Below are 24295 nucleotides of genomic sequence, written 5' to 3'. Positions count from 1 at the left end.
TCATACAATGTGCGCGCGCGACTGAATGAGGACGCAGAAAGAAACAGACACACAAAGGTAGGCGCTGTCACTCTGTGTCTGTTTCTTTCTACGTCCTCGTTGAGTCGCGCTCACACAGTCTATCACGGATTCAAACCAACTATCCCGCCAGCATGTTTTAACTTAATTGACATGCACATGTCGCGCATGCACAGGAAAACATGAACACATCTCGCTCGATGAGTGCGGAAAATCGCTGTAAAAGTTCTGAAGTGAGGAATTGCAGTACCAGCAGCAAGCGAATCTACCTTCGTGACTTTCGCTTCAACACGAACGAAACGTCGAAACCACAGCACATACGAAGATACCGGCACTACGCATACAATGCAAACATAGTAGATTTCGTTTGAAGATATAGCCGGTGTGGGTGCGCACTTTGTGGCCACGTCGCAGATCGCTTTCTAGATGAGGCACCCCCACGGCCGCGCCGTAAGCAGCAGCCGCCGGAGAAGAATGCCCGCCCTCCCTCGTCTCACCCCCATGCCTCACGCGCAACAAGAGAGGGCGCGCTTCCGGCATGCCTTTCTTTCGTGCAGTTCTTTTACATAAAGCCAATGAGCATGTATGATGGAAAAAGCGTATGTCAAATCAAATCAAACAGCTGGGTTGAATTCTCACCGTGAGCGCTCAAGCCGAGGGTCATGTAATGTCCCAAGATCGTTCCCAGTGCTCCAAAGTTTACAGACCTGTAATTAATTCCAAATATAGTTTACAACATGACACTGAGTAGTGAATTTATAATCCCACACATTTCTTTATTTAGCTGGTGCTCCTAAGCTAACCGTATCACATTTCTACGAGTTAGTATTTTGTGACGCCGTAAAAGAATTATCATTCTGTAATTCTTGCATTGAAGTAAGATATGTTGATGTACCTAAACTTTCTTGTCGTTCTGCTCATGTATTACTTTTTATTACGCATTTCTGGCGCACTCACTATCATTCATTTACCTACCGCCTTGCGACTAGATTTGTAAGAAATAATTATTGGACGATGTATGTTAGGATTTATTGCCGGATCGTTGAACCACAGAAGGATATAGTGACATATATTTACCGTAGCTCATCACCAGAACATTAGTTGTTCAGGGAGTGCTGCAGTACTTTATGTCATAGAACATGTTAAACCTTCAGCTGCCTCAGGATTGCTACGCTTCATTTCACCACCCCCTAGCATCTTGTTCAAATTAATACAACACTCCCGTAAAGATGGCTTATAGTGCGCTTCCTTTAAAGGTTTTTTGCTGACAGTCTGCATTTCTCTTACATCTCGAAAGAGATTGAACGAGCACCACAGCAACCCATTATTCTGCCTTAGTTCTATCGCATATAAATTGGCAGCTTCTCTCATCGCTGAGCGCACCACAACATGATAAGTAAAACGTTTTTCTAAAGTTTAGGTATAGACCACAGCCATTATGTTTGGCGCTAAAAGAGTAATTTGCAAGAGATGGTAATGGAGCTCGCAATACCACTTTGATTCCCAACTGCTTATTATTTACATATGCGCGCGTGTTTGGGTCTCCTTTGCGTTCCATCTCCCATTGCCATAATTTGTATTGTGTATGGCTTCACCTGCGACTGGTGCGAGCAATTGCTATCTACGTCCAATGTTTCACGTTACATTGTTGCTTGACGATCGCTTAAAATATCTTGATAGCTCTTACCGTCTAAAGCCGCAGTTCGATTTTGCAATAATCATGTTGCTTAAGGCTGTGCAAGCTTCAATTTCAAGGAGCGTGTGTTGGTAGTATAGTTTGTGAGAAAATATTTGGGACATTAAACTGAGCTAGGGGAGAGACACTGAAGTACAAAACAGGACAAACGCAGAAAAATAACTGGTTTATTGAAACCACACAATGCTAACTCTTCGAACAATGCGCATGCGCAAATCCAATCATTACCGCAAGACAGTAGAAATTCGCTCGCTAGGCTTCACCGTTTGAAGCAGGGTGGTACAGCGGAACCATCAGGCGGTGGATTCCGTCCTTCGTCAGCCAGGCCAGGTACTCTGTGCTGGCGAAAGCGGAAACATTGTCGGACAGAATGACGTCCTGCAACCCATGGGCGGCGAAGAGATGTCGCAGTGCCGCAGTAGCCACACTTGATGATAGGGTTTTGACAGGTACAACCACCACCCACTTCAATAAGGCACCCACCACCACCAGGAAGTAATGGCCCTTTGACCTTTGAAAGACCCCCCAAAATTCACATGCAGGTGGGACCAAGGTCTCTGTGGCGAGGGCCAGGGGGCGAGTTTCACATCACGCTAGGCCCGCTGATGCTGCTGGCAGCCTTGGCAGTTCTGCACCATGTATGCGATTTCCTGGTCCGGGTCAGGCCCCAAAACCTGGGACTGGACCACCATATTTGTCTTTTCCACGCCAGGATGATGCGCATGCAGCAACTTCAGTACCCTGGACTGGAGACATTGTGGGATCACCACGGTCGAACCCCACAGTAGCCAGCCCTGCTGCAGGGTCAGCTCGACCGCCTTGTGGCTATAGGCCCGCTGAATCAACTCTTCCCTTCGGGACACCGCCTTCTCGCACCACCTCTCGGGCAACTTCACACAGAGACATGTCGTTACTCGCAGCCAGTACGGAAGTGTTCGCCGCCGAGTTGCTCGTCATGCTGGCGGTATCGCTGCTGCAGGGCCCGTTCAATGGCTGTAGCCTCTTTTGTGAACTGTGCCACTGTTGTCGGTGGATTTCTCACAAGGCCGGCAAACAGTTGCTCCTTCACTCCTCGCAAGAGATATCGCAGCTTTCTTTCCTCTGGCATGTCTGGGTCTGCCCTACGCAAAAGACGAGCCATGTCTTCCGCGAACATAGTAACACTCTCATTGGCCTTTTGAACGCAGATTTCGAGGAGACGCTGCGCGTTTCCCCTCCTGTCGATGCTTGAAAGGGTATCCAGCAGCTGTGCGCGGAAGTCGTCCCACGTGGCAAAGCTCCCCTCCCGGTTTACGTACCACGTACGAGCATTGTCCTTCAAATAGAAATAGACACTCGAGAGTTTGTCCGCAGAGCTGGTCTTATGGTTATACTGGGCGACGCGCTCGAACTGGTCTAGCCAATCTTGGACGTCTTCAAAGGCTTCACCATGGAAGCTCTCCGGGACCATAGTATTCTGTAGTGTTACTTGCGATGGAGCTGCGGTGGCCATGTTATTTGTAGGAGGCAAACAATTTCTCGAAGTTTCTTGCAGGGGACTGGACTTGCAGGGATTAAGATCCTAAGGTGCAAATCGCGAAAAACGAGGCATCGATCAGCAGTCGATTTTTGTTTAAAAAGTGCTTCCCATAGAGTTACGCCGACCGCATCGCCCCAGGGTCAGCTTTGCCGCAGTATTCAATGTCCTGAATTCCTGGACTTGTGTGCCGCATGTGCATGAATAAAAGAAAAGCACGAAACTCGGTTTGGTCTGTGCCTCTCATAGCGCATAGCCATTCCCACTGTGACAAGACCTGCGACGTTCGAGTAGGCATCATCACTTGCTCAAACATGGCCCTGGCAACGTGACGAAGAGCGCCTTGGAATTTGCCAGTTAGGCCAGATGTCTAATTTATTTGCTTTAATTTGTGGCGCAATGCGAGAATTCACTCAACAGCTCACTCAGTGCAAAAATTGGAAGATAAGAATACATGTAGGACTTACGGGCTCGCCGTCAGTCTAAAGAAAGGGTCGTGAAGATAGACTTCCGGCAGCACTGCACATGAGAAAATCAATGGAAAGATGAACAAGCTCCCATTCATTGCCAAGCACTAATTGCAACAATAATCGGCAAAAGTTATCACAAAGCTAGTAATTTCTGGCCAACCACTTGTTACTGTATTTTCCCTCTGGAAGAACAAAAGTGCCCTATCGCTCGAACGCCTAAGCATTTAAAGCGATAGAATGAACTATTTCGTTTGAGTCCCCTACTGTGACATTCTGACGCAGGGTTATACAGGTTGTCCAAACTATTTTGCAACGAGACTTAAAAATATATATGTGCCACGTAGCTGTAGAGAAGCAATGTATGGTGCTTGCCGTCGCTTGGAGATACTCAGATTACTTTTTGCGTTCCCCTTAATCGGATATTCAGTCTTTATGAATTAATGAACTTGTCAAACATTATAGCAGATGAAAAGTGCCAGTGAGAAAATTGTAGAGCAAGACGAAAAATTTCATTAGCCCTTCCTTTCTGTGAAGGAGGGCGAGCAGCGTCGCTGTAGTGTGTTTTATTTCGATCGATGCATCTATGTATATATAGGCATAACTAATATTGATGGCCGCAATGGCGCTTCAATTGAACACGGGTGTGGCATATTGTGAAGGCTCAGCACGCGAGGGAGGCATAAGGCACAATCCCAGGCAGCTACAAAACGTCTGTCGCCCGCCGTAGTGGCATAGTGGCGTTGCGCTCCTGATCTCGAGGGCACCGGACCCAATCCCCGCCGCGGAGGCCCCATTTAGGCGGGGACGTAATGTAAAAACACCCGTGTAATGGCATGCCCGTTAAGTACGCTGGGTGGTTAAAATTAATTGCAAATTCTCAACTATAACATGGCCTGCAACCGTAGCTTAACTTTATCACGAACAAGTGTACAATTTAATTTTAGGCTCCTAATACCTTCCTCGCAAGCGGTTAATATTTAAAGTTGTCCAATTCAGCCTGATGTGGCAAGTGTTCGTTGCCTAGTGGTCAGAGGTTGGAGATTCTGAGCAATATCGTCATTTCTTCGAATCCGGCAGTTGGACAACATTAGGTGTGTCTGGTCATTTCTAAATATGCACGTATTCAAATATTAGCCAGAACATTGCAGCAACAGAAAATATTATTCTCCAGCATCCAAATCTCTCCTATCTCGATAAAAAATTGTGCGACAGGGGTGGCCTTATTTTTCCTTTTCATTTCTTAGCGAGGTCGACTCTGACGCGTGCGCCATGGTGCCTCAGTGGCGCTGACATTGTGTAGTTGCGAGCGATCAAATGCACGCTTTGGTGGCACGCATGCTGTTCATAACACAGGTCCCGCTGGCTGCCACTGCCGTCGGATCATGCCCCGCATGCGCGTGTCAAGGCATGGCTGATATCGTCCTGTCTTCTCGCCCGTTACCTTGTCATCATGCTATTGGGAGCTCTGCTTTAGTTTCTGTCTGCAAGTGGTGCCTTCACTAGAATAGGCGTATGTAATAATAATAATAATAATAATAATAATAATAATAATAATAATAATAATAATAATAATAATAATAATAATAATAATAATAATAATGTTTACATCCCCACAGGGCAAAAAATGATGATGGAAGGGGTATGAATAAAAAGCCCCAATATGCTTCACGGCGTTCACATTACAACAGGCAGCAGGGGCCGTATAACGTAAAACTATTGCAATATGTTTTATTCAAATTTCCTGACGTCAAATTTGCGTAACCGCCGACGCAAGCATCGAGCGGTCACCCGCAGGTTTGTCTGAACAAACCAATCAAATACTCCCCTCGTTCATAGGAGGTCACTTTTGTTTCCTTGAAAAACGAATAACATTGTTTGCACTCAGCGGCTTGTCTTATCTAATTGGCTCACAAGAGGCCAAGAGAATACTCAAGGGGAGAGTGATTCGATGGGGCCGAGCCACTGCACTGAAAATCGATAACCGGATGAAGAGGGTGGTGCCGGCGTATGCTATTGGTCCGCTTTCTGCTACTTAGCATACGGTGGCTCATCGACAATCGGGCGGCATGCAACGGAGGCATATGAATGACGCTAAAACGGATCCTCAGCAAAGAAGAGTTGGCACAACGAGGTCGTAAACGTGCCGAAAGTTCTCGAAAACCCTACACGGCCACGCAAAAAGCCTTCTTACACCAAATAAACCCATGCTCTCCGGCAGGTGCCAGTAGCCAGTGCCTGAGCGATCGGCGGCAGCCATCTTTCATTCCTTTCAGAACGGGGCAGCCTGTGGCTAGTCAGCAAAAAATCAGTTTTGTTTGGGATATTAATGCATCTTTAATGCGCACGCGTCACATTGACGAAGCCAGCTTTTGCGGTTTTGTGACGTCGCGTGACAGGCAGTTGAAGTTGGTGCAGCCCTAAACCTTTTTACCAATAGCCGAGGGCTAATGGCAAAAAGGCGTCGAATCAGAAATAACTATTTTTGTTTTGTTCGGTCAAATTATGCGTAATCAGTGTGTACACGTCATATCAGATGGGGACATATCGCGGTTTTCGTGGCGTCGCCTGACAGGCAGGTGAAGTGAGGATGGTCCAAAAAAAGTTTTTGACCAATCGCGGTTGGCTGATTGCAGAATTGGAATAGAAAAGTTTGGAATAGTTTTACGTTATAGCGGCCCAGCAGTGGTGCATACAGTGGAGAACCAATTTGGCGCACATATGTAATAATTTTACTTTTGTAGTTGCACCAACGAAGAAAAAGAAAGGGAAAACATAAGCAGATGCACATCTACATGCATACATGAACGCCCATATATATATATATATATATATATATATATATATATATATATATATATATATATATATATATATATATATTGTCACGGCGCCATGGGAGCGAAAAATACGACGATCACCAACAAGACGACACAGATGACGTAGTGGGGCTTACCTAACGTTCGGCAATACTGATTGTACCGGCCACATCTCGTGCTGAGTAAACACGGTGCCATTTATCCTTATATCTCTGCCCGTTTAATTTTTGGTGGAGGTACTGGGTATTACACAAGACGGAACTCCACAGCGGCTTGTCCTCGGCCGTCCTACGATGCTGACAGAAGATCAGGCCGCTCAGTTAAGCACGGTGTCAGCACCTGGCGCACGCGGGCCCTTAGCATCCGCGACACCGCAACCGTCAGTCGTCTTGACCCGCCCGCGCGACCCCGGCACTTTCTCTGGTAAGGGAAGCGACAAAGTCGACATCGAAGAATGGCTTGGCACATACGAACGCGTGGCTGCACACAACCGACGGGACCCGACAGTGATGCTGGAAAATCTACTCTTCTACCTAAGGGGATGATGACGCACCTGGTATGACACACACAAAGAAGAGTTGACCAGCTTGGACGTATGCAAGCAAAAACTTCGCGACTTCTTCGGCAAGCTCGCTGGTCGCAAATGCGCCGCAGTGAAAGACCTACCCTGTAGGTCTAAGACAGCTACCGAGTCGTACGTTGCGTACATCCTTGATGTCCTAGCTCTTTGCCGCAGGTCGATATCAGTATGCCCGAGGCTTACAAATTGAGACACATTCTGAAAGGCATCTCCGATGATGCGTTTAACCTGCTCGCTTTTAAAGACTGCTCGACGGTCGACGAAATCATCCGTCAGTGCACACGTTCCGAAGGCGCAAAAATCCGTCGCATCATCGGACAGTTCGTACGGCTTCCCAACACCGCCGCTAGGTCGTCGTGCGAAGACGCTCATTAGGCTCATCAATTGTCTTTACCGAATGCATTGTCCGAATTGTGCGGCGCGAAATCGAGGCTGCGTCGCCATATTCTTTCGCGCGCCCTTCTGAGGATACGCAAGTGACGATCTCCCTCATCCAGGCAGTCGTCCGCAAAGAACTGGCCAACGCAGGAATTCAACCCTTGTGCTCCATAACACGCCCTCCGCTTAGTACTGCCCCTATTCATCGCCCTCCACCGACGTTTCGCCGATATTCAGATCCTGCCCAATGGCGAACACCAGACGAGAAGCCCATATGCTTCCATTGTAGCGGCGTGAGGAACATTTCTCTCTGTAGCCGTTATAGTCAGCCCTCGTTTGTCCCTGCCCCGTCGCTCTTCGTAGCCCCACCCTATGTACGAGTAATTGCCCCTATGTTGTCCATGGTGTCGGTGTTTGTTGGATTCTCATGGTATTACTACGTATATATATATATATATATATATATATATATAGACGTAGTAATACCATGAGAAGCCAACAAACACCGACACCATGGACAACATAGGGGCAATTACTTGTGCTTAATAAATGGAATGGGTTCTATTCAAGACATGGTGTTGCTGTGCTAGACATTGGCTTTCTATGCCTATCGATTCCGCTGGATGTCTTCTTTTGTAGTGATCACCCATTTTACATCCTTTCATAAGTTAATTTTTTCTTTCTATTTTAGCGCGTCCGCAATTGTTGCTTGTTGCCCTCGTCACTTTCCTACTTTTCAATCAGCACAGTATTTCGTAAATACAAGAGATAAAAAACAAAAGGTACTGAGATACAGACAGTGGACCTTTTCACGAGGGCCTTCAACACTTGAACGTTTGCTTTGTATAACATTGTATCGCTCAAATGTAGAGTAGTCTGCCGCAGTCAGTGACCCTGGTAACTACCAAATACTCTTTTTAAATGGTTCAGAACATATCTAACGACTTCATCCTATCTAACTATAACAACTGATTGGAGAACAAACAGCGCTGCAAAGACGCGGACTAAAAGAACATATACGATGGACAGGCGCATGTTCTTATTTTAGTCCCGAGTCTTTGTAGCGCTGTTTTTTTTTCAAGTACGCTTCTCCAACTCGCGAACAAAGAGCTTCTGCTGCTTCAGATATAACAACTGCCACTGTAAGTAACATACAATATAATATTGACCTGCCATGACTAGCACACTGCGGCAAAATATCTCTTTATATTTTCCACCACATATTTCCCCCCGCTTTCCTTTGTGGCTAACTTATTTTAACCTCTCGGTTACGTAAAATCTCGGCTAGGTCACTGTCACAAAATTGGTACTCCATGACGCATAAAAATACCTTATGTCATTCCTACCACGCACATCCAAAGAGTGGAATCAGCTTCCAGCAGACATTGCTGCCATACGAAATCATGATCACTTCAAGAATTCTTTAGGTGATATTGTATAAGAGAGCAAATTATAATGCATACCAGTTTAAATGTTCCTTTTCATTAATAATTTGCGAATTAGGTGCCCGTGTATATTTTTAGCTAACATTGTATATTGAGCTGCATTGACTACACCTAACTTTCTTATTCGTTTGTTATCTCTTTCTACTGATTTAACCATACCCGTCTTGATTGCCTCTTGCCCTGAGGGCATATTAAATCCATAAATTTGAAAGAATTTACGCGACTTGGCAGCATAAAGTAACCGTGATGTATTGTAATATAGAACAATAAAGTTCTTTTTTTAAGAGATTGACTGCTCTTTGAACAAATGTTCCTTTCCTTTGGTCTTTCCGCTTAGTAGCGATTACGTTCGGCAAAACATTGTTCATATTCACACAAAAGGTTCCGTCTGGCCAGAAGTCATAAATATGGCAAACACTTGCATCTTCGTAGCTCATCTGACATACAACTTGTTTCAGTGCTACGAGTTTTCACATTTTTGTCGAGGCACCAGAGCACTATGTCATCAAACAGAATGTTACTAAGCAACGAGGTTCACTGATATAAAGCGCACATAGCGCAAGAGGCAACACTGGGAAGAAAATGCTTGTCCCCGTGTTGCCTCTCTCACACTCGAGAGGTTGTCAATACATTGTTTGTGGGAGCATTCAATACGACTCCAAAACAACGTAGTGTGCGTGAATGTCCCCTTTGAGCCATGTGACCGAAACACTTGATGTTCTTTTTGTTGCCATCACTAATATGCAGAATATAACTTGACAAAAACTGCGGCCGATCTGTTAGAATTGCGTAAAAATAATAAGCAGCGTGGTACACCCCAACATTTGTGTGCAAGTTTGCGTATATGCACCTAAAAGTTACGGATGGGCTAAAAATCTTTCTAGACAACCTAGAATTTTACCTCTACTACTGGCAAATATAATTACGCAGTTGCTACTGGACTGGAATATAATTACTAGGTGACATTTAATAGCAGAGTATGGCCAGTAATTATGACAACTTTATTGTAGCTCACTACTGGTCCTTGCCAGATTAGAGTATTTTCTTAGTTGCATGGTTGCCGTGTATACGGATCTGTTAGGGGTGACAACTGCTTTAACAAGAATCCCATGTGCTAGTGTTAAAAAAAACCACCGCCCCTTTCAGGCTGTGCAGGTGGTCAAACAGAGAGGCTTCGTAAGTTACACCGAGTGTTACACCATGCAAGTCAAACTCGGCAAGCAGTTAATGCTGTAAATCTTTTGTTTCAAGATTATTTTGCCTCAATTTCGCTTATGTGGTGGTCGGATTCTTCCTCAGGAGTACACACTACTTGTGGTCTTCCCATAGTTGTAGCTGGGTTGGAATGTGCGGATCCACTAATCCAAAGACTCGTATGTTATGCGCAAGACCCACCACCGGAGATGCGGGCGCTGCAATCGTTTCGAGGATTGGTTGGATTGGTTTGACGACTGACGTGGCTGCCCGCACTTCGTGCTGGTGCAAGGAGTGCCCGCAGCCACGCGCTCCCTGTATACCGCGTTTCAATCGCTGTGCACTTAGCCGCAAATGGCCAGCATAACGTTTGTTTCTTTCGCGGCAGGGTGCAATTAATCGCCGATAAGGTCAATGCCGATCTGGCTAGATCACCAAAAATGCACCGTGAGACAACGTTATAAGAAGACTCGCCTATATCTTTCTCACAGTGGGAAAGTGGTCACTCCAATCTCTTTCCTCCTGCTTATTTTCCTCTCCCGCCAGATTGCGTGGCTCCTTTTCAGCGAAGCTTGACAACGACGGCACAGGGCCCGCATAAACAGCTTCGCTGTAAAAGCTGTCCAAAGACTTACTGATAAAGTTGCCCAGATACTGATATGTCGGGTCCGCTTGTGGTTGCAGTTGAACCCACCTGCAATATTACAGGCCCGTCAGTCCACTGATTAATGACAGACAACAGTGTCAGTTGTTGTAATTATAGAATATAACCAACTCTAAGCACTTTCTAAATGTACTGGATGCTGATCCCAATAATATGCACTAACGTGGTACCCCTACAAACCTTTATTGCAAGTCCGTAATTGTGGATACCTGCCATACTTTTTCAGCGTTAATGAACCTCAAAACAGCCTTGCTAAACGTTCACGGTATCCTTCGTTGAAAGACCCAAATTAGGAACAGTGATCGTATAAATCGTAGATGACACATAAATGCGACTGTTTAAATAATTAGGTAAATTTTGATACTTTACGCGCTGAACCACGATATAATTATGAGGGACACCGTAATCGATGACTCCAGTAGAATTCTGACCAACTGTGTTTCGCTACGTGTGCCGAAAGTACGGTAGGCTGGCGTTCCTGCATTTCGCCGAATTAAAGTGCAGCTCACGGGGCCGGGATTCGAGTCCACGCGATTGGTCTGAGCAGTGTAACACCAAAGCCTCTAGGCCTTCACGGCTGATGATCACAGCTCTGTGATTGACTAGCGACATGAACGTTATGTTGCCCACTACTGCAAAAGAACTGGCAAAATTTTCGTCGCATTACACGGTTTGTACTTACGCTGAACATTGTGTAGTAAACAGAGACATCATTGGAACCTCTGGCACACAAAGCGTAAAATACGCTACACAACTGGGCAAATACGAGTGCAGATATGAAAAACCGTATAGTTAATACGCACATGCATATTCATAGGAACAGAGAGAGCGCTAGAAGCTGAAAAGCTTGATTGTTGGATCACAAAAAGAAACAGCATAAAGAAATTAATATAAGGACGCCGAGGCACAGATCACGCGTTCGACTGAATGAGTAGTGGAATGCTCTACTTATCAATGACCTGATCAGGCACGTTAGGCCTCTCTCGTGAATCGTGTGCTCCTGAGAAATAAACGTTGTTATCGTGTTCTCCTTCTTGGCGGTTTTGCACTTGTCAACGTGAAGCGTGCAACCTGACGACGCTGCACTTGTGGAAAGCTTGCTCCCTCGTCTTGAATTTAGTGTGGAAACCTGCTTTTTTGATAGTTTTTCTGACAACGGCATTGACTTGTGCAGTTGCCACTGTTCGCAAACAGGATGTTGTCAAAGATTCCCACTGTACAGCCGACAATCTGCTGCATGTGTCTCTTGTTGGAAGCATAACGCTAAGCACGTTGAAAGCTATTCACCATAAGATACCCTTCTTAATAGAGGCATTCCTAAGATTATCGAAGTTAAACTGCAAGATTCCTGGTAGTCGATCACTTTCACGAACCAGCTCTTTGAACGACAAAACTTGGAACATCGAGGAACGAACAAACGTTGTGAGGGCAAAAAGCAACCTGTTTAAAAACAAAAATAGCTTCTTCACTAAAGAAACCAAGGAAATAAAAAAGGAGCTTATTGCAACTACAGCTAGAAAACTGTCAGAATAATTTATAAAATAACAGAATTCCTATGGATGAAGGAGAGAACTCAACAATGAGAAGGAGCACTGAATGCCTGAAAGGGCAACTCAACATATTGATGCCGCACACCGAGTCTCTTCTTTGACCAAGTCAGAACCATCTGTAGGATTACTTCCCTTACCCCATAGAAAACAGTGTACTGAAGTCTGCTCGGAAGCTAAACCAATATTGTGCTCAAACAGAATAAAGACACAAGACAGACATTGATGATGACTTGGGTTGCATGGTAAAAAATCTCTTCTTTTTTACTTGCCGCAATTATGCTTATAGAAAACAACTATGCCATGAAGCAGTTCTGTATAAAACAAAGGTTGAGCTTTAACTTATAAAGGCGTAAGCCATACAGTTACAAATTCGGTGGTGTGTACAAATCCTTTAGGCACTGTTTAAGACGATCTGTTTCTAAATGAAAGGACGCCTCCTTCAGAGACATGCCGTCAGCGGTGGCAACCATGGGGACACGGGCGATATCAGGTATTTAGTCGCGAATTAATGAAACGGCTATATAGGACCCAAAATTTATAGTCAGTAGCTCATCAATCGTTATTGGTACGTTAGAGTGATCCTCCTGGTCCCCGTAGTGGCTTTGGTGTTGCGCTGCTAAGCTCGAGTTCGCGGCATCAATTTCCAGCCATGACGAGGTGGAAGTAAAAAGTACCCGTACATTCGGTGTACGTTAAAAAACTGAAGGCGGTCAAACATTATTTAGGGTACCCCACTAGAGCGTGCGTCAAAATCGTAGGGTGATTCTGGCACACAAAGCTCAATAGTTTAACGTGAAGCAAACTTTGATGAGCGCGAAGAAAACGGTACGAAAAATTTGAAGGGCGCTTAAGCTTCGCCTTTCAGAGTGGAACGCGATAGCATTCAAAGATACCCGACTGTTTCTCACGCTTCCCGGCAAATGCAGCGTATGTAACCATATTGTTTACCAGGAAACGCTTGCCGTGAACACTATGCACGAAGGCGAGCTTTTGGTGGAACCACGGCCTCTTGCGTGGGTCGCGATGCGGCGGTGGCGAGTGTCAGGTGGAGTTAATGCAAGGAACGGGGCTCGCCGCTTCGTGGCCCCCAAAGCACCCATTGCGCCGGCGCGCGCAAATGGCTGACGCCGCGGCCGATTTGTGTGTGTGAAGGGGTGTCTCAGAGTTTTCACGTAACAAAATTACGTTTTCTCGTATACTCAAATTACAATCCGAGAGCTATCACGTTAGTGTTGCGTGCAAGTCGTAGTGTACGATTTTTCTCCGCATTTTAGGTTGACAAATTCACTTAGTTTAAAGAATTCCTTGCATCATATGGAATTCCTGGGCGAACGTGTTCCGAAAATTATTTTGCAAATGTGACGTCCGACGCCGGATGACTGATTTTCTGCGACACGGGATTCTTAACGCTATCGCGTTATAACGACTCACACGAAGAAACACAGCGGGCGTAGACTTCCAACTGTGTATATCGAGCGGCCAAGCAGTATTTATGCCATAACTTTAACAGAAATCTAAGAAAAAGTAAGGATAGTAGTCCTATCAGTGTCATCAACTTTTAAACATACTCTTACCAATTAAATTCACAAGCACGGTGTCACGCGCACACGATGGTGAGCCTCGCACACTTTAACTCACACACACATTGTACGGCATGCGGCGACAATTTTATCGCCATTGGACCCTATAGGGAATATCATGGCGACGCCGACGGCAGAAATGGACATGGAGTGCCAGTATGATTGCTATGGCAATGAAACTTAGCATTCATAGAATCCCTGCAACATTACAACATTACGCACGTTAAAGGAAGCCATAAAAAATGTAACTCTTTTCAAGAGGTGACAGTGACGGTGTGCTTATGTATTTTTGCTTCGCTCTAGTTAAGTAGTAAGCCTCTATGACATCTCTCTGTGTGTTTTATCTGTGGCTTGCTTCTGGAACTTTTTTCCCTGTACTGGCTTATAGCCGCATCTTTTACCATCGTCACCTATGTGAAAATGTGACAAACACGCACCAGAGCCCAGCTAAGCACTGTTTCATAACTTTTTTATATGAGCCTGTGTACAACACATTAACCTTTGCATCTAGAAAAATGCTTTACTCGTGGAGCTACAGCACGTGAAATTTCGTCTGTCAGAACGCACGAAACAGAAACTGGGAGGCTGCAGCGCGCAAGAAGTCACTTACCACAAGCCGACGTTCTGCTTACGCCGCTAAGCGGTGGGCAGCTTCGGCTCCACAAATTCTGTATTGTCCTACGATTGCGGCACGCTACACACTTCTACTGACTTGGCTGCATGGCGCGGGACCAGGTATGGTCGGGACGTTGACAGAGTGGGCTCTATGGCTCGCCGCCACACTAGATATTAACCGGGGCGCTGAAGTAGTAAAATATTCTAATAGAACCGAAAACACGTACTCGAGAAAAACAACCGTCGCATATCTAATGCGACGGTTGTTTTTCTCGAGTACGTGTTCTCGTGCAGGATGAATATTAATCAAAAGTGAAAAGGCATGTACAAGGTGCATATATATTGTTGCAGGAAGAAAGCAGGCCCACGAGTGTAAAATAACGTATATTTACAACTGGCGAATATCGCGTTCAGGCAACTGCCAGACTTCGTCTTCGTCTAGTCCAATTCAACTTCTTCGTTTCCTTCACCGCAACATCACCTTCCAGGTGGAGAAGCTCCGTCCCGGTGCAAGTTATAGAGCTTCACTTAATGGGGGGACATAGGGCTTAAGCCTGGCGACGTGGACAACATCGCTGGTGACGTTGCGATGCACTGAAGGCTGACCGACTGGGGCAATCTCGTATGTCACGTCGGACAGCGGGCGTAAGTTCTTGTACGGACCAGAATTCCGGGAAAGTAGTTTTTCCGACAAGCCAACGCGACGTGAAGGCGTCCAGAGGACAGGGGAACCAGGTGAAAAATGGTAGTCTCGGTTCCGAAGGTCGTAGCGTCGTTTTTGAGAAGCTTGCGAGACTGTGAGGCGATGATGGGCGACATCGCGGGCCTGGGCGGCTAAGTCAATAGCATCGCGAGCGTAACCACTGCTGGGTGATTGTACTGCGGAACGTAGCAACGTGTCAAAGGGCAAGGTGGGGTCGGGGCCAAACAAAAGGTAAAATGGTGAAAATCCGGCAGTGTCGTGACGGGACGAGTTGTATGCGAAAGTGATGTATGGTAAAGCGACGTCCCAGTCACGGTGATCGTCAGAAACGTACATGGCCAGCATTTCAGTTAGCGTGCGGTTGAGTCGCTCGGTGAGGCCGTTCGTTTGAGGGTGGTACGCGGTAGCAATCTGGTGTTCTGTACAGCAGGAGCGGAGCAGGTCATCGACGGCCTTCGATAAAAAGTAGCGGCCGCGATACGTCAGCAACTGGCGATGGGCGCCGTGATGCAGGATGACGTCGTATAGTAAGAAGTCGGCGACATCTGTAGCGCAGCTGGTTGGTAGCGCTCATTCGATGGCATATCTCGTGGCATAATCGGTTGCTACAGCAATCCATTTGTTGCCTTTGATAGAAATTGGAAAAGGGCCAAGGAGGTCTAGGCCCACACGAAAGAAAGGCTCTGTGGGGATATCAATTGGTAGAATCAAACCAGCGGGAGGTGTAGCAGGCGTCTTCCGTCGCTGACACAGGTCGCAAGAAGCGACATAACGGCGCACAGAGCGATAAACGCCAGGCTAGAAGAAGCGGCGCCGCAGGCGGTCGTATGTACGAGTGATGCCCAGATGTCCAGCAGTAGGAGTGTCATGAAGTTGCTGGAGCACGGCTAGTCGAAGGTGCTTGGGAACGACTAGGAGGAGCTCCGGGCCGTCAGGACGAACGCTACGACGGTATAAATTTCCATCGCGCAAGGCGAACATCCGGAGGGACGGGTCATTGGTCGAGGAGCTTAGGCGTTCCATAACTTAGGCGTTCGAATGTGGTCGAGGAGCTTAGGTGTTCGAATAACAGGATCTTTGCGCTGCTCGTCGCCAATGTGGAGGAAGCCGGAGATGGATAGAACACTGATGTCCGAGTCTGCATCGGTATCGTCCGGTTGATCCACGGGATTGCGGGACAGGCAGTCAGCGTCTTTATGCAGGCGTCCTGACTTATACATAATAGAATATGTATATTCCTGTAGACGCAATGCCCAACGAGCAAGTCGTCCAGTTGGGTCCTTCAAAGAGGAGAGCCAGCAGAGGGCGTGATGATCGGTTACGGCGTAGAAGCTCCGACCGAAAAGGTACGGCCGGAATTTCGCGACCGTCCATACGAGCGCGAGACATTCTCTCTCAGTAATGGAGTAATTTCGCTCGGGCGTGGAAAGAAGGCGGCTAGCGTAAGCGATGACACGGTCTTGGCCCTGTTGACGCAGAGCGAGGACAGCGCCGATGCCATGACCACTCGCGTCAGTTCGTACTTCAGTGGGCGCAGAAGGGTCAAAGTGCGACAGAATTGGGGAAGTTGTAAGCCGCTCAATCAGGGTAGAAAAGGCTTTTTCCTGCAGTGGTCCCCAAGAGAAAGAGACGCCTTTCTTAAGAAGGTCAGTGAGAGGGTGAGCGATGTCGGCAAAATTTTTCACAAATCGCCGGAAATAAGAGCGTAAGCCCCGAAAACTACAGACATCGTTTGTTCAACAAGGTGCAGGAAAATTCCGCACGGCGTGAACTTTCTGTGGATCAGGTTGGATTCCGGCGGCGTTTACGAGATGGGCGAGCATGTTAATTTCACGGGGAACGAAATGGCACTTGGAGGAGTTTAGCTGAAGGCCAGCCCTGCGAAACACGGAGAGTATGGTTGTGAGGCGTCGCAGGTGGCTCTCAAAATTCGGCGAAAACACAATCACATCGTCGAGGTAGCAGATACATGTAGACCACTTCAAGCCGCGCAAGAGAGAGTCCATCATGCGCTCGAATGTAGCTGGCGCATTGCATAATCCAAACGGCATGACTTTAAATTGGTACAGACCATTCGGTGTGACGAAGGCGGTTTTCTAGCGGTCCATCTCATCGACGCTAATCTGCCAATAGACGGAGCGGAGGTCAATTGATGAAAAGTATTGGGATCCGTGAAGGCAGTCAAGAGCAACATCAATGCGCGGAAGGGGATAAACATCCTTTTTTGTTATCCTGTTGAGGTGACGGTAGTCAACGCAGAAGCGCCACGAGTTGTCTTTTTTTCTTTACTAAGACAACCGGGGATGCCCACGGGCTACTGGAAGGTTCAATGATGTCCTTGTCCATCATCCTGTCTACTTCTTTCTGTATGATGGCCCTTTCTGTTGCGGGGACACGATATGGCCGCCTATGAATGGGGCTGGCGTCACCGGTGTTGATGCGATGCGTGACAACAGATGTCTGGCCAAGGGGACGGTCGTTCAAATCAAAGATGTCCCGAAAAGATAACAGGAGGTGACGAAGAGCTGTTGTTTTCTCGGAAGGAATTTCAGGGGCGATCATCTTAGAAACATCGTCAGCAGGCGTCGAGTACGGAGGAGTGGGTGACAAAGGTCCGTTGGCACTGATGACGGATTCAGAGGTCAAAGAAGAAATCTCAAATTGTTCCAAAGGAGTGATATGCGCTATGGCGATACCGCGTGGCAGCACATGCGACGAAAATCCAAAATTGAGGATGTGCACGCGAGCGCAGTTTTCGTGCATCCTGATTAAGGTGCTCTGCAGGGCAATCTGCGCGACAAGATATTGCGCGACAAAACCACGTCAATAAGCGGCGACACGACATACTCGCCATCAGGTACGGGAGGACAGGGCGTCAGGAGGACATTTGTAGCCGCCTGTGGAGACAGCCTTGCAAACTCATCAGAACATAAGCGGTGTGAATCACAAGTTGTTGCGTCGGCAGGAAGCGGCAGATCCAACTGTACAACACCTGAGGAGCAGTCAATTTGGGCAGACTGTTTCGAAAGGAAGTCGAAGCCGAAAATTAGGTCGTGTGGACAGTGTTCAAGGACGATAAGTAGAACAACGGTTTAATGGCCCCCAATGGTTACAGGTGCTGTGCACTTTCCAAGGACAGGTGAAGTACTCCCATCGGCGACTCGCACAGAGCACGGTACGGTGGGTGTCAGAACCTTTTTGAGCCTTCGGCGGAGAGCAGCGCTCATAACTGAAAGCTGCGCTCCTGTGTCAACGAGAGATCTAACAGGAACGCCATCAGCTTCAATGTCCAGTAGGTTTCCACATGTAGGCAGGGTCAACAAAGGATTTCTTGGCCGGGTCGGAGTTGCAGCTTCACCTCCGGGAGGTGCACCGCCTAGTTTCCCGAAACGAAGCCACCGGTTGCTTCGCTTCGGTGAACGAGAGGCGAACGGGACCTACGACCTTGCGGAGACGGGGAGCGGCTGGATTTTGGTGGAGCACTGTCGGCGTTGATGATCCTAGTCGGCGTATAGGGCGAGAAAGTACGATTGTCTGGCACTTGGCGGTAGTGACTCGGAGACGATCACCGAGGAGGCGACGACCAATGGTTGCGGCAATGACGGGCGATGTGTCCAATACCGGAACAATAAAAACAGATAGTTTTATCATCCGCTGTGCGCCAATCAGCTGGGTTGCGACGAGGGGGCGGAAAGCTTTGCGTCTGGGAGCGAGCGGCCGGAGAAATCTGGTAGGTGTTTCTATGGCGGACCGAGTAGGGAGATGGAATGCCCAAACTTGCTATTTCCTCCCGAACGACCGCTTGTATAAGGAAGATAACGGGCACGCTTTCCCGACAGTCGGAACGAACTGGACCCGGAGCCAAGGTCTCAAGCTCACAACGAACGATGCGTGTGATTTCTTCCAGTCCTGTGGGCTGAACGAAGCGCGGCGGGTCTTCGCAAGAAGATGTCGCGGCGGTATTGGGCAATCGGTCGAAAGTTTGAGCGACTCGGCGGCCCTTCACTTGTTCAAATCGCCGGCACTCCTTTATAATTGCATCCACAGTGGCACAATCCTTGCACATCAGGAGATTGAAGGCATCGTCTGCAATACCTTTCAATATGCGACCAATCTTGTCTGCCTCGGTCATGTTGTTATCAGCCTTGCGACAGAGAGGCAGCACATCCTGAATGTAGACGACATAGGATTCTGTGGACGTTTGAGCGCGACACTCAAGTTCTTTTTTTGCCGCCAGCTGACGAGCGACAGGTCTGCCAAACAGGTCTCGCATTTTTTTTTTGCAGACATCCCAACTCGTTAGGTCAGCTTCGTGTGTGTCGTACCAGTCCCTTGCAGTTCCTCTTAGGTAAAATATCACGTTTGCTGGCATCGTTCTTGGATCCCACCTGTTGTAGTCGCACACTCGTTCGTACATCGTAAGCCAGTCATCGACGTCGGCGTTGTCCGTGCCACAATATGTCCCTGGGTCCTACGGATGAGTGAGGATGACCGTTGGCACGGGCTGCTGAGGCGTTGTCGCCTGTGCCGGATGATTTGCCATTATGGTGGCAGGTAGATGACGTCCGCTGCGAAGTTCCGTGATTGTACCCCGCACCTTCCACCAAAATGTTGCAGGAAGAAAGCAGGCCCACGAGTGTAAAATAACGTATATTTACAACTGACGTATATGGCGTTCAGGCAACTGCCAGACTTCGTCTTCGTCTAGTCCAATTCAACTTCTTCGTTCCCTTCACCGTAACATTATAATGCAGTGCTCCGTGAAAGAGCTTAACACAATAATACAGCACCGCGTACTGTTTGGAAGGAATCCAGCGATGCTGAGATGAGTAAAAAAAAAGAGATTGATTTCCCTAAATCAAGAAAGTTAATTCATTGGCTCCCTAAAATGAGACACCTATATATATGCCAACTGCGCCAATATTTTGAGAGTTTTATCTAATATTGACTACTCACACTCACTACAGCGCGCTAACTGCTCACGTCTTCTTTTGAAAGTATTTATGTGCGCTGATGATTTTTTATTCTTTTAGGAAGCGACTACCCAGTGACTTCTCAGGGGACTGTCGATTTAGTTTTAGGCAATCACAATCGATGTGGAGAAGGACTGTCTTTCACTGGTGAACAACCTCTTGCAAACACATTACATTCTTTAAATAACAGCCTAACGTCTTTACCCCGTCATGCTCACTTTGGTTATAACCCGCGCGTTAAGGAAGCATTCCTCCCGTGCGACTCGACCAAATCAAAGGTTCCAAAACGTGGTATTGTATTTCTATATAGATTGGCCCGGCGCTGCGTAAATCTCGTGTTCATACAATGCCGGCAACTTTTTCACATGAAATCACTATGTATTTAAAAGCTGGTTCCATTACGCGGCAGTCCACGCTGTGGTCGAATCTGTTCACTGTAATGTTAGGAAAAGCTCCTCGACTTTTGAATATGACGTTGCCAGAACGAACGCCACTACACCAGAGGTTGCGCTGTGCATGCACAAAATTATCCTCAACCTTAAGGTGGCCGCTTGACACGGCTTCTGTGTCGTTTTTTCCGCCCCCAACAAACTAGCCAAGTTATGTCGTCGTACTAAGGCTACTGGGAGGCATGGGTGCCCAAAGATGTAGGCTAAGCGATTGGTGCGCGGTGCTGCTGGGGTAGTTTCTGATATTCCTCGTAGCTGCGGAAAGTTGTATGTAAGACAAACTGGCATATGCCTTAATGGTAGAATCAGGGAGTCTTCCAAACAACTTAAAATAAATTGGATAGCGCGCCTCTCAGCACACACTGCAATGCCTGCGCGTGTGAGCCCTACCTCACGCACGTTGCCACACTGGGTCGGAGCGGCAACAAATCGTGATTCGCGCTACATCAAAAGCAAAGGTATCACTCGTGTGAGTAACATATCACTAACGTTGTGTGATACTGAGATGTGCTTGTTTGCATGACAGATGTAACGGCAAAAATAATCCTTCAATGTCACGTCACGTGTCGTCCGTTGCGCGGGCCCAAGAACTGCACTATTGTCCAGCTTCTATTTCAGTAAATCAGCTGGTAGTCAGCGCTCTGTGTTTCTCGCTTGCGTTCTTTGCTTTAGCGCTCTGATGTCGTGTTTTTCAAATTGCGCCAACTTGCAAGAACGGTCCTGCTGTACCACCATAATTTAGACAAACCTAAATTTGCATCATTCTTTTCCCCTGTAGACAGCAGGAACCGTTGTTCTCCCTTATAGTATCAGAATTAAACTATAAGCAATCGCTTTGACGATGTACCGTCGATGCGGGCGTAGATCCGAACGGGAACACCGGCCGCGCGATTCCCTACAGGATCGTTTTTCTTTTTCACTGTGTGACCTTTTCGCGCGATTATCTTTGCCGCATGAGAGCCCAAATTAACATTGTGTTACTTAAATTAAAACTTCCTAACTTTTAGTTTCTTGCAAAGAAAGAAGCTAGACACAGTTTACTGCTTCTTTTGCCTTTTTTAAACAAAAGCCGCTAAGGTCATTAATATTCGTGATAGATATACAAGTACAGTGCGTGCTAAATGCCATGACGTATTTTCCTTACGCAGCGGTATGTGGCGTAGAGCCTTGCGCTGACCAAGGGCGGATACAAATACTTGGAATGAAATCGAAATGCGGTCCGGGAAAGAATTATGAATGGAAGAGCGTTGTATTTATTTTGGAAGCGGCAACGTACGCTGAACCATGGGACGCAACAAAAAGCACAGTTCCCATACCGTTAGCCGCCTGTCTTTGCGCACAGAAATGGTGACGGCATTCATACTAGCCATCACGGTTATATTGTTACAAGAAGGCGCATTCATTAACTGGTCAGTTTTCCTATCGTCTCTTTCCGGGAACACCGTAATTTGTGATCTACGTACATCCTAGTTTGTGCTTTTTTACGGTTCCTGTGATAATAGTAGCAAGCCTGGTTGCGAGCTTCGATGGAAAGAGCGATTCTGCGGAGCCCCTGAAACAACGTTTTGGCCGGGAACAGAACTTGCATTGCCGAGTTGAGAAGCGCAAGTGGCTCTGCCTAGGCTTATCGCGATTCTCACACTTAATACGCCCCTCGAATCCTACTGTCAGCTAGTGGTGTGTAGCGACTGAAGAAGTAAATGTTTCGAAAAGTAGCGTACCGTTTAAGCACCCTACATGCTTCCCGGTTTTGTAGTACACTTATAGACATTACTTTTTTTCTGTTCAGGTTTGTTTCGGGTTCAGGCACGTTATAGAAACCGGTTCAGGTTCGCCATCAGCCCAAACAACAATTCCGATTAGAGTTCGCGTTCATTTTGACACCCTGTATTAAAAATCCTCAGAGGTTTTGGTGCACTTCAACATGAGGTCTTGCCCAGAGCTGTTACGCAATCACAGTAGCGCTGTGCAAAACTTAAAGTAATCAGTTTTGTGCGCCTTAAGCCGTTCTATGCACGCTAACGCACTGTGAAAATGCAATTCTTGCTTGTTTTGTAACGCTCTTTTATCGCGTGCAGTTCTTCTCTTTAGTGTTCTGGGGCGCTATCTTGTACACGTTCGAAAAGCCGACGTACGATTTCGCCTCACGCGATTGGACTAGATTGGCCTAGGCCGCGATATCGGCGCAGCCTGGACAATCGCGCGAGGCGAAATCGAACGTCGGCTTTTCGAACGTGTACAAGATAGCGGCCCTGTTCGGAGCATCAGTACGACGTCTTTAACGAGGGGTAATATACTGTGTACTTCGCTTTCATAGTGACCATTTCTCCACGGCTACAGAGTACACAAAAGGATCGCCTGGTGCAAGACGCCGGCTAGCTGCATCAGTTCATTCTTGTACGTTGTCGGCAGTTCTGCAGCGAGAGATCTGTCTGCTATCTGATTCCAAGCGTGGCGCGCACGTCGCAATAATTTGTAGAACGCGTGCCAGCATCAGCGATTACAATAGAATGAACGATGACTCGTGTACAAATGGCCGAGGTGCTTTAAAAAAACTAAATTATGGGCTCTTACGTGCCAAAAGAACTTTCTGATAATGAGGCACGCCGTAGTGGAGGATTCCAGAAATTTCGACCACGTGGGGTTTTTTAACGTGCGCCTAAATCTAAGTACACGGATGTTTTCCCATTTTGCCCCCATCGAAATTCGGCCGCCGTTACCGGGATTCAATCCCGCAACCTCGTGCTCAGCAGCCTAACACCATAGCCACTGAGCAACCACGGCGGGTACCGGCATTCTTTAGCCGTACATCATGGTAGGTATTCTCCGAAGATCGCATTCCACGATACTGTCCCCTTGGCGTGAAATAGTGCTCAACCAGCCAAGCAGTTCATCCATGGCGCAAGGACAGCATAAGAGTTGCCAGCCTGGACGTATTGCACAAAATGTGGCGGTAGTCACATTGTTTTTTGCGCAAAGTACCACTGGGACTGGGGCTCCTAACGTCAACGTTGCCATAATAACCATGACCGTGAAAATCTCGCCGCTGTTCTAGGCCTCTGAAAAGTAAGGTAGCTTTTACCGGCCCATGTCTTTTTCGCAGCACATTCTGACTTTGGAGGGTGGCGTGCAAGCTTAAAAGTTCTGTTTTCGGTCTGTGAGAGAGAGTTGTCAGTCAGCAACAGACACATTTTAGCAATCATGGCGTGGGTCTTCGTCGCTGTCTTCAACGTGCAACGGAAAAGCGCAGGAGCGCGTATGCTTCATTAAAAGTGTTACAGAAGCTTCGCAGGCTATGTTATGACGCGCGTCGGCAGCACATTCTGCCGGCGGCTTGTAGCAATGCAAGCCCACAGCTCGCGTCGATCTTCTCCGGCGAGCTTACTGGAGGCGCAACGGGAAGTGACACACCGACCTGACGGCATTGCCGGCTTCAAAAACGTGATATCAAGGCGTCTCTTAATTGGTTGCTTTCCTCCATGAGCTCATCCGATCTTGCTCAACTAGCCAATCAGCGTGTGCCTCATGGTCCAGGCGATAGTATTGCTGGGGATTATCGACCCAGCATGCGTCCCCATATTTCCGCAGTCGACGATTGTGCTCACCGCTTCGTTGTGCTCTCAGTGTTCCTTGATTTTTCTGTGTAAA

At 47.3% G+C, this 24295-nt stretch overlaps 1 protein-coding gene across 1 annotated transcript in view; it reads right to left on the bottom strand.

The window, feature by feature from the left end:
* Window positions 1–622: 622 nt before the first annotated feature.
* Window positions 623–24295, bottom strand: part of LOC142575026 (neprilysin-1-like) — a 278838-nt gene continuing 255165 nt past the window's right edge. The window contains exons 8-10 of the mRNA XM_075683998.1: window positions 10749–10807; window positions 3698–3749; window positions 623–725 (exon numbers count right to left, since the gene is read on the bottom strand). Of these exons, the coding sequence (XP_075540113.1) occupies window positions 623–725; window positions 3698–3749; window positions 10749–10807 (214 nt within the window). The remainder of the gene's footprint in view (window positions 726–3697; window positions 3750–10748; window positions 10808–24295) is intronic.

The sequence above is a fragment of the Dermacentor variabilis genome, chromosome 3 (genome assembly GCF_050947875.1).
Source record: "Dermacentor variabilis isolate Ectoservices chromosome 3, ASM5094787v1, whole genome shotgun sequence".
Classification (NCBI taxonomy): Eukaryota; Metazoa; Arthropoda; class Arachnida; order Ixodida; family Ixodidae; genus Dermacentor; species Dermacentor variabilis.
Note: the sequence above shows the minus strand (reverse complement) of the source record. Positions and strands in the feature narration are given on the sequence as shown.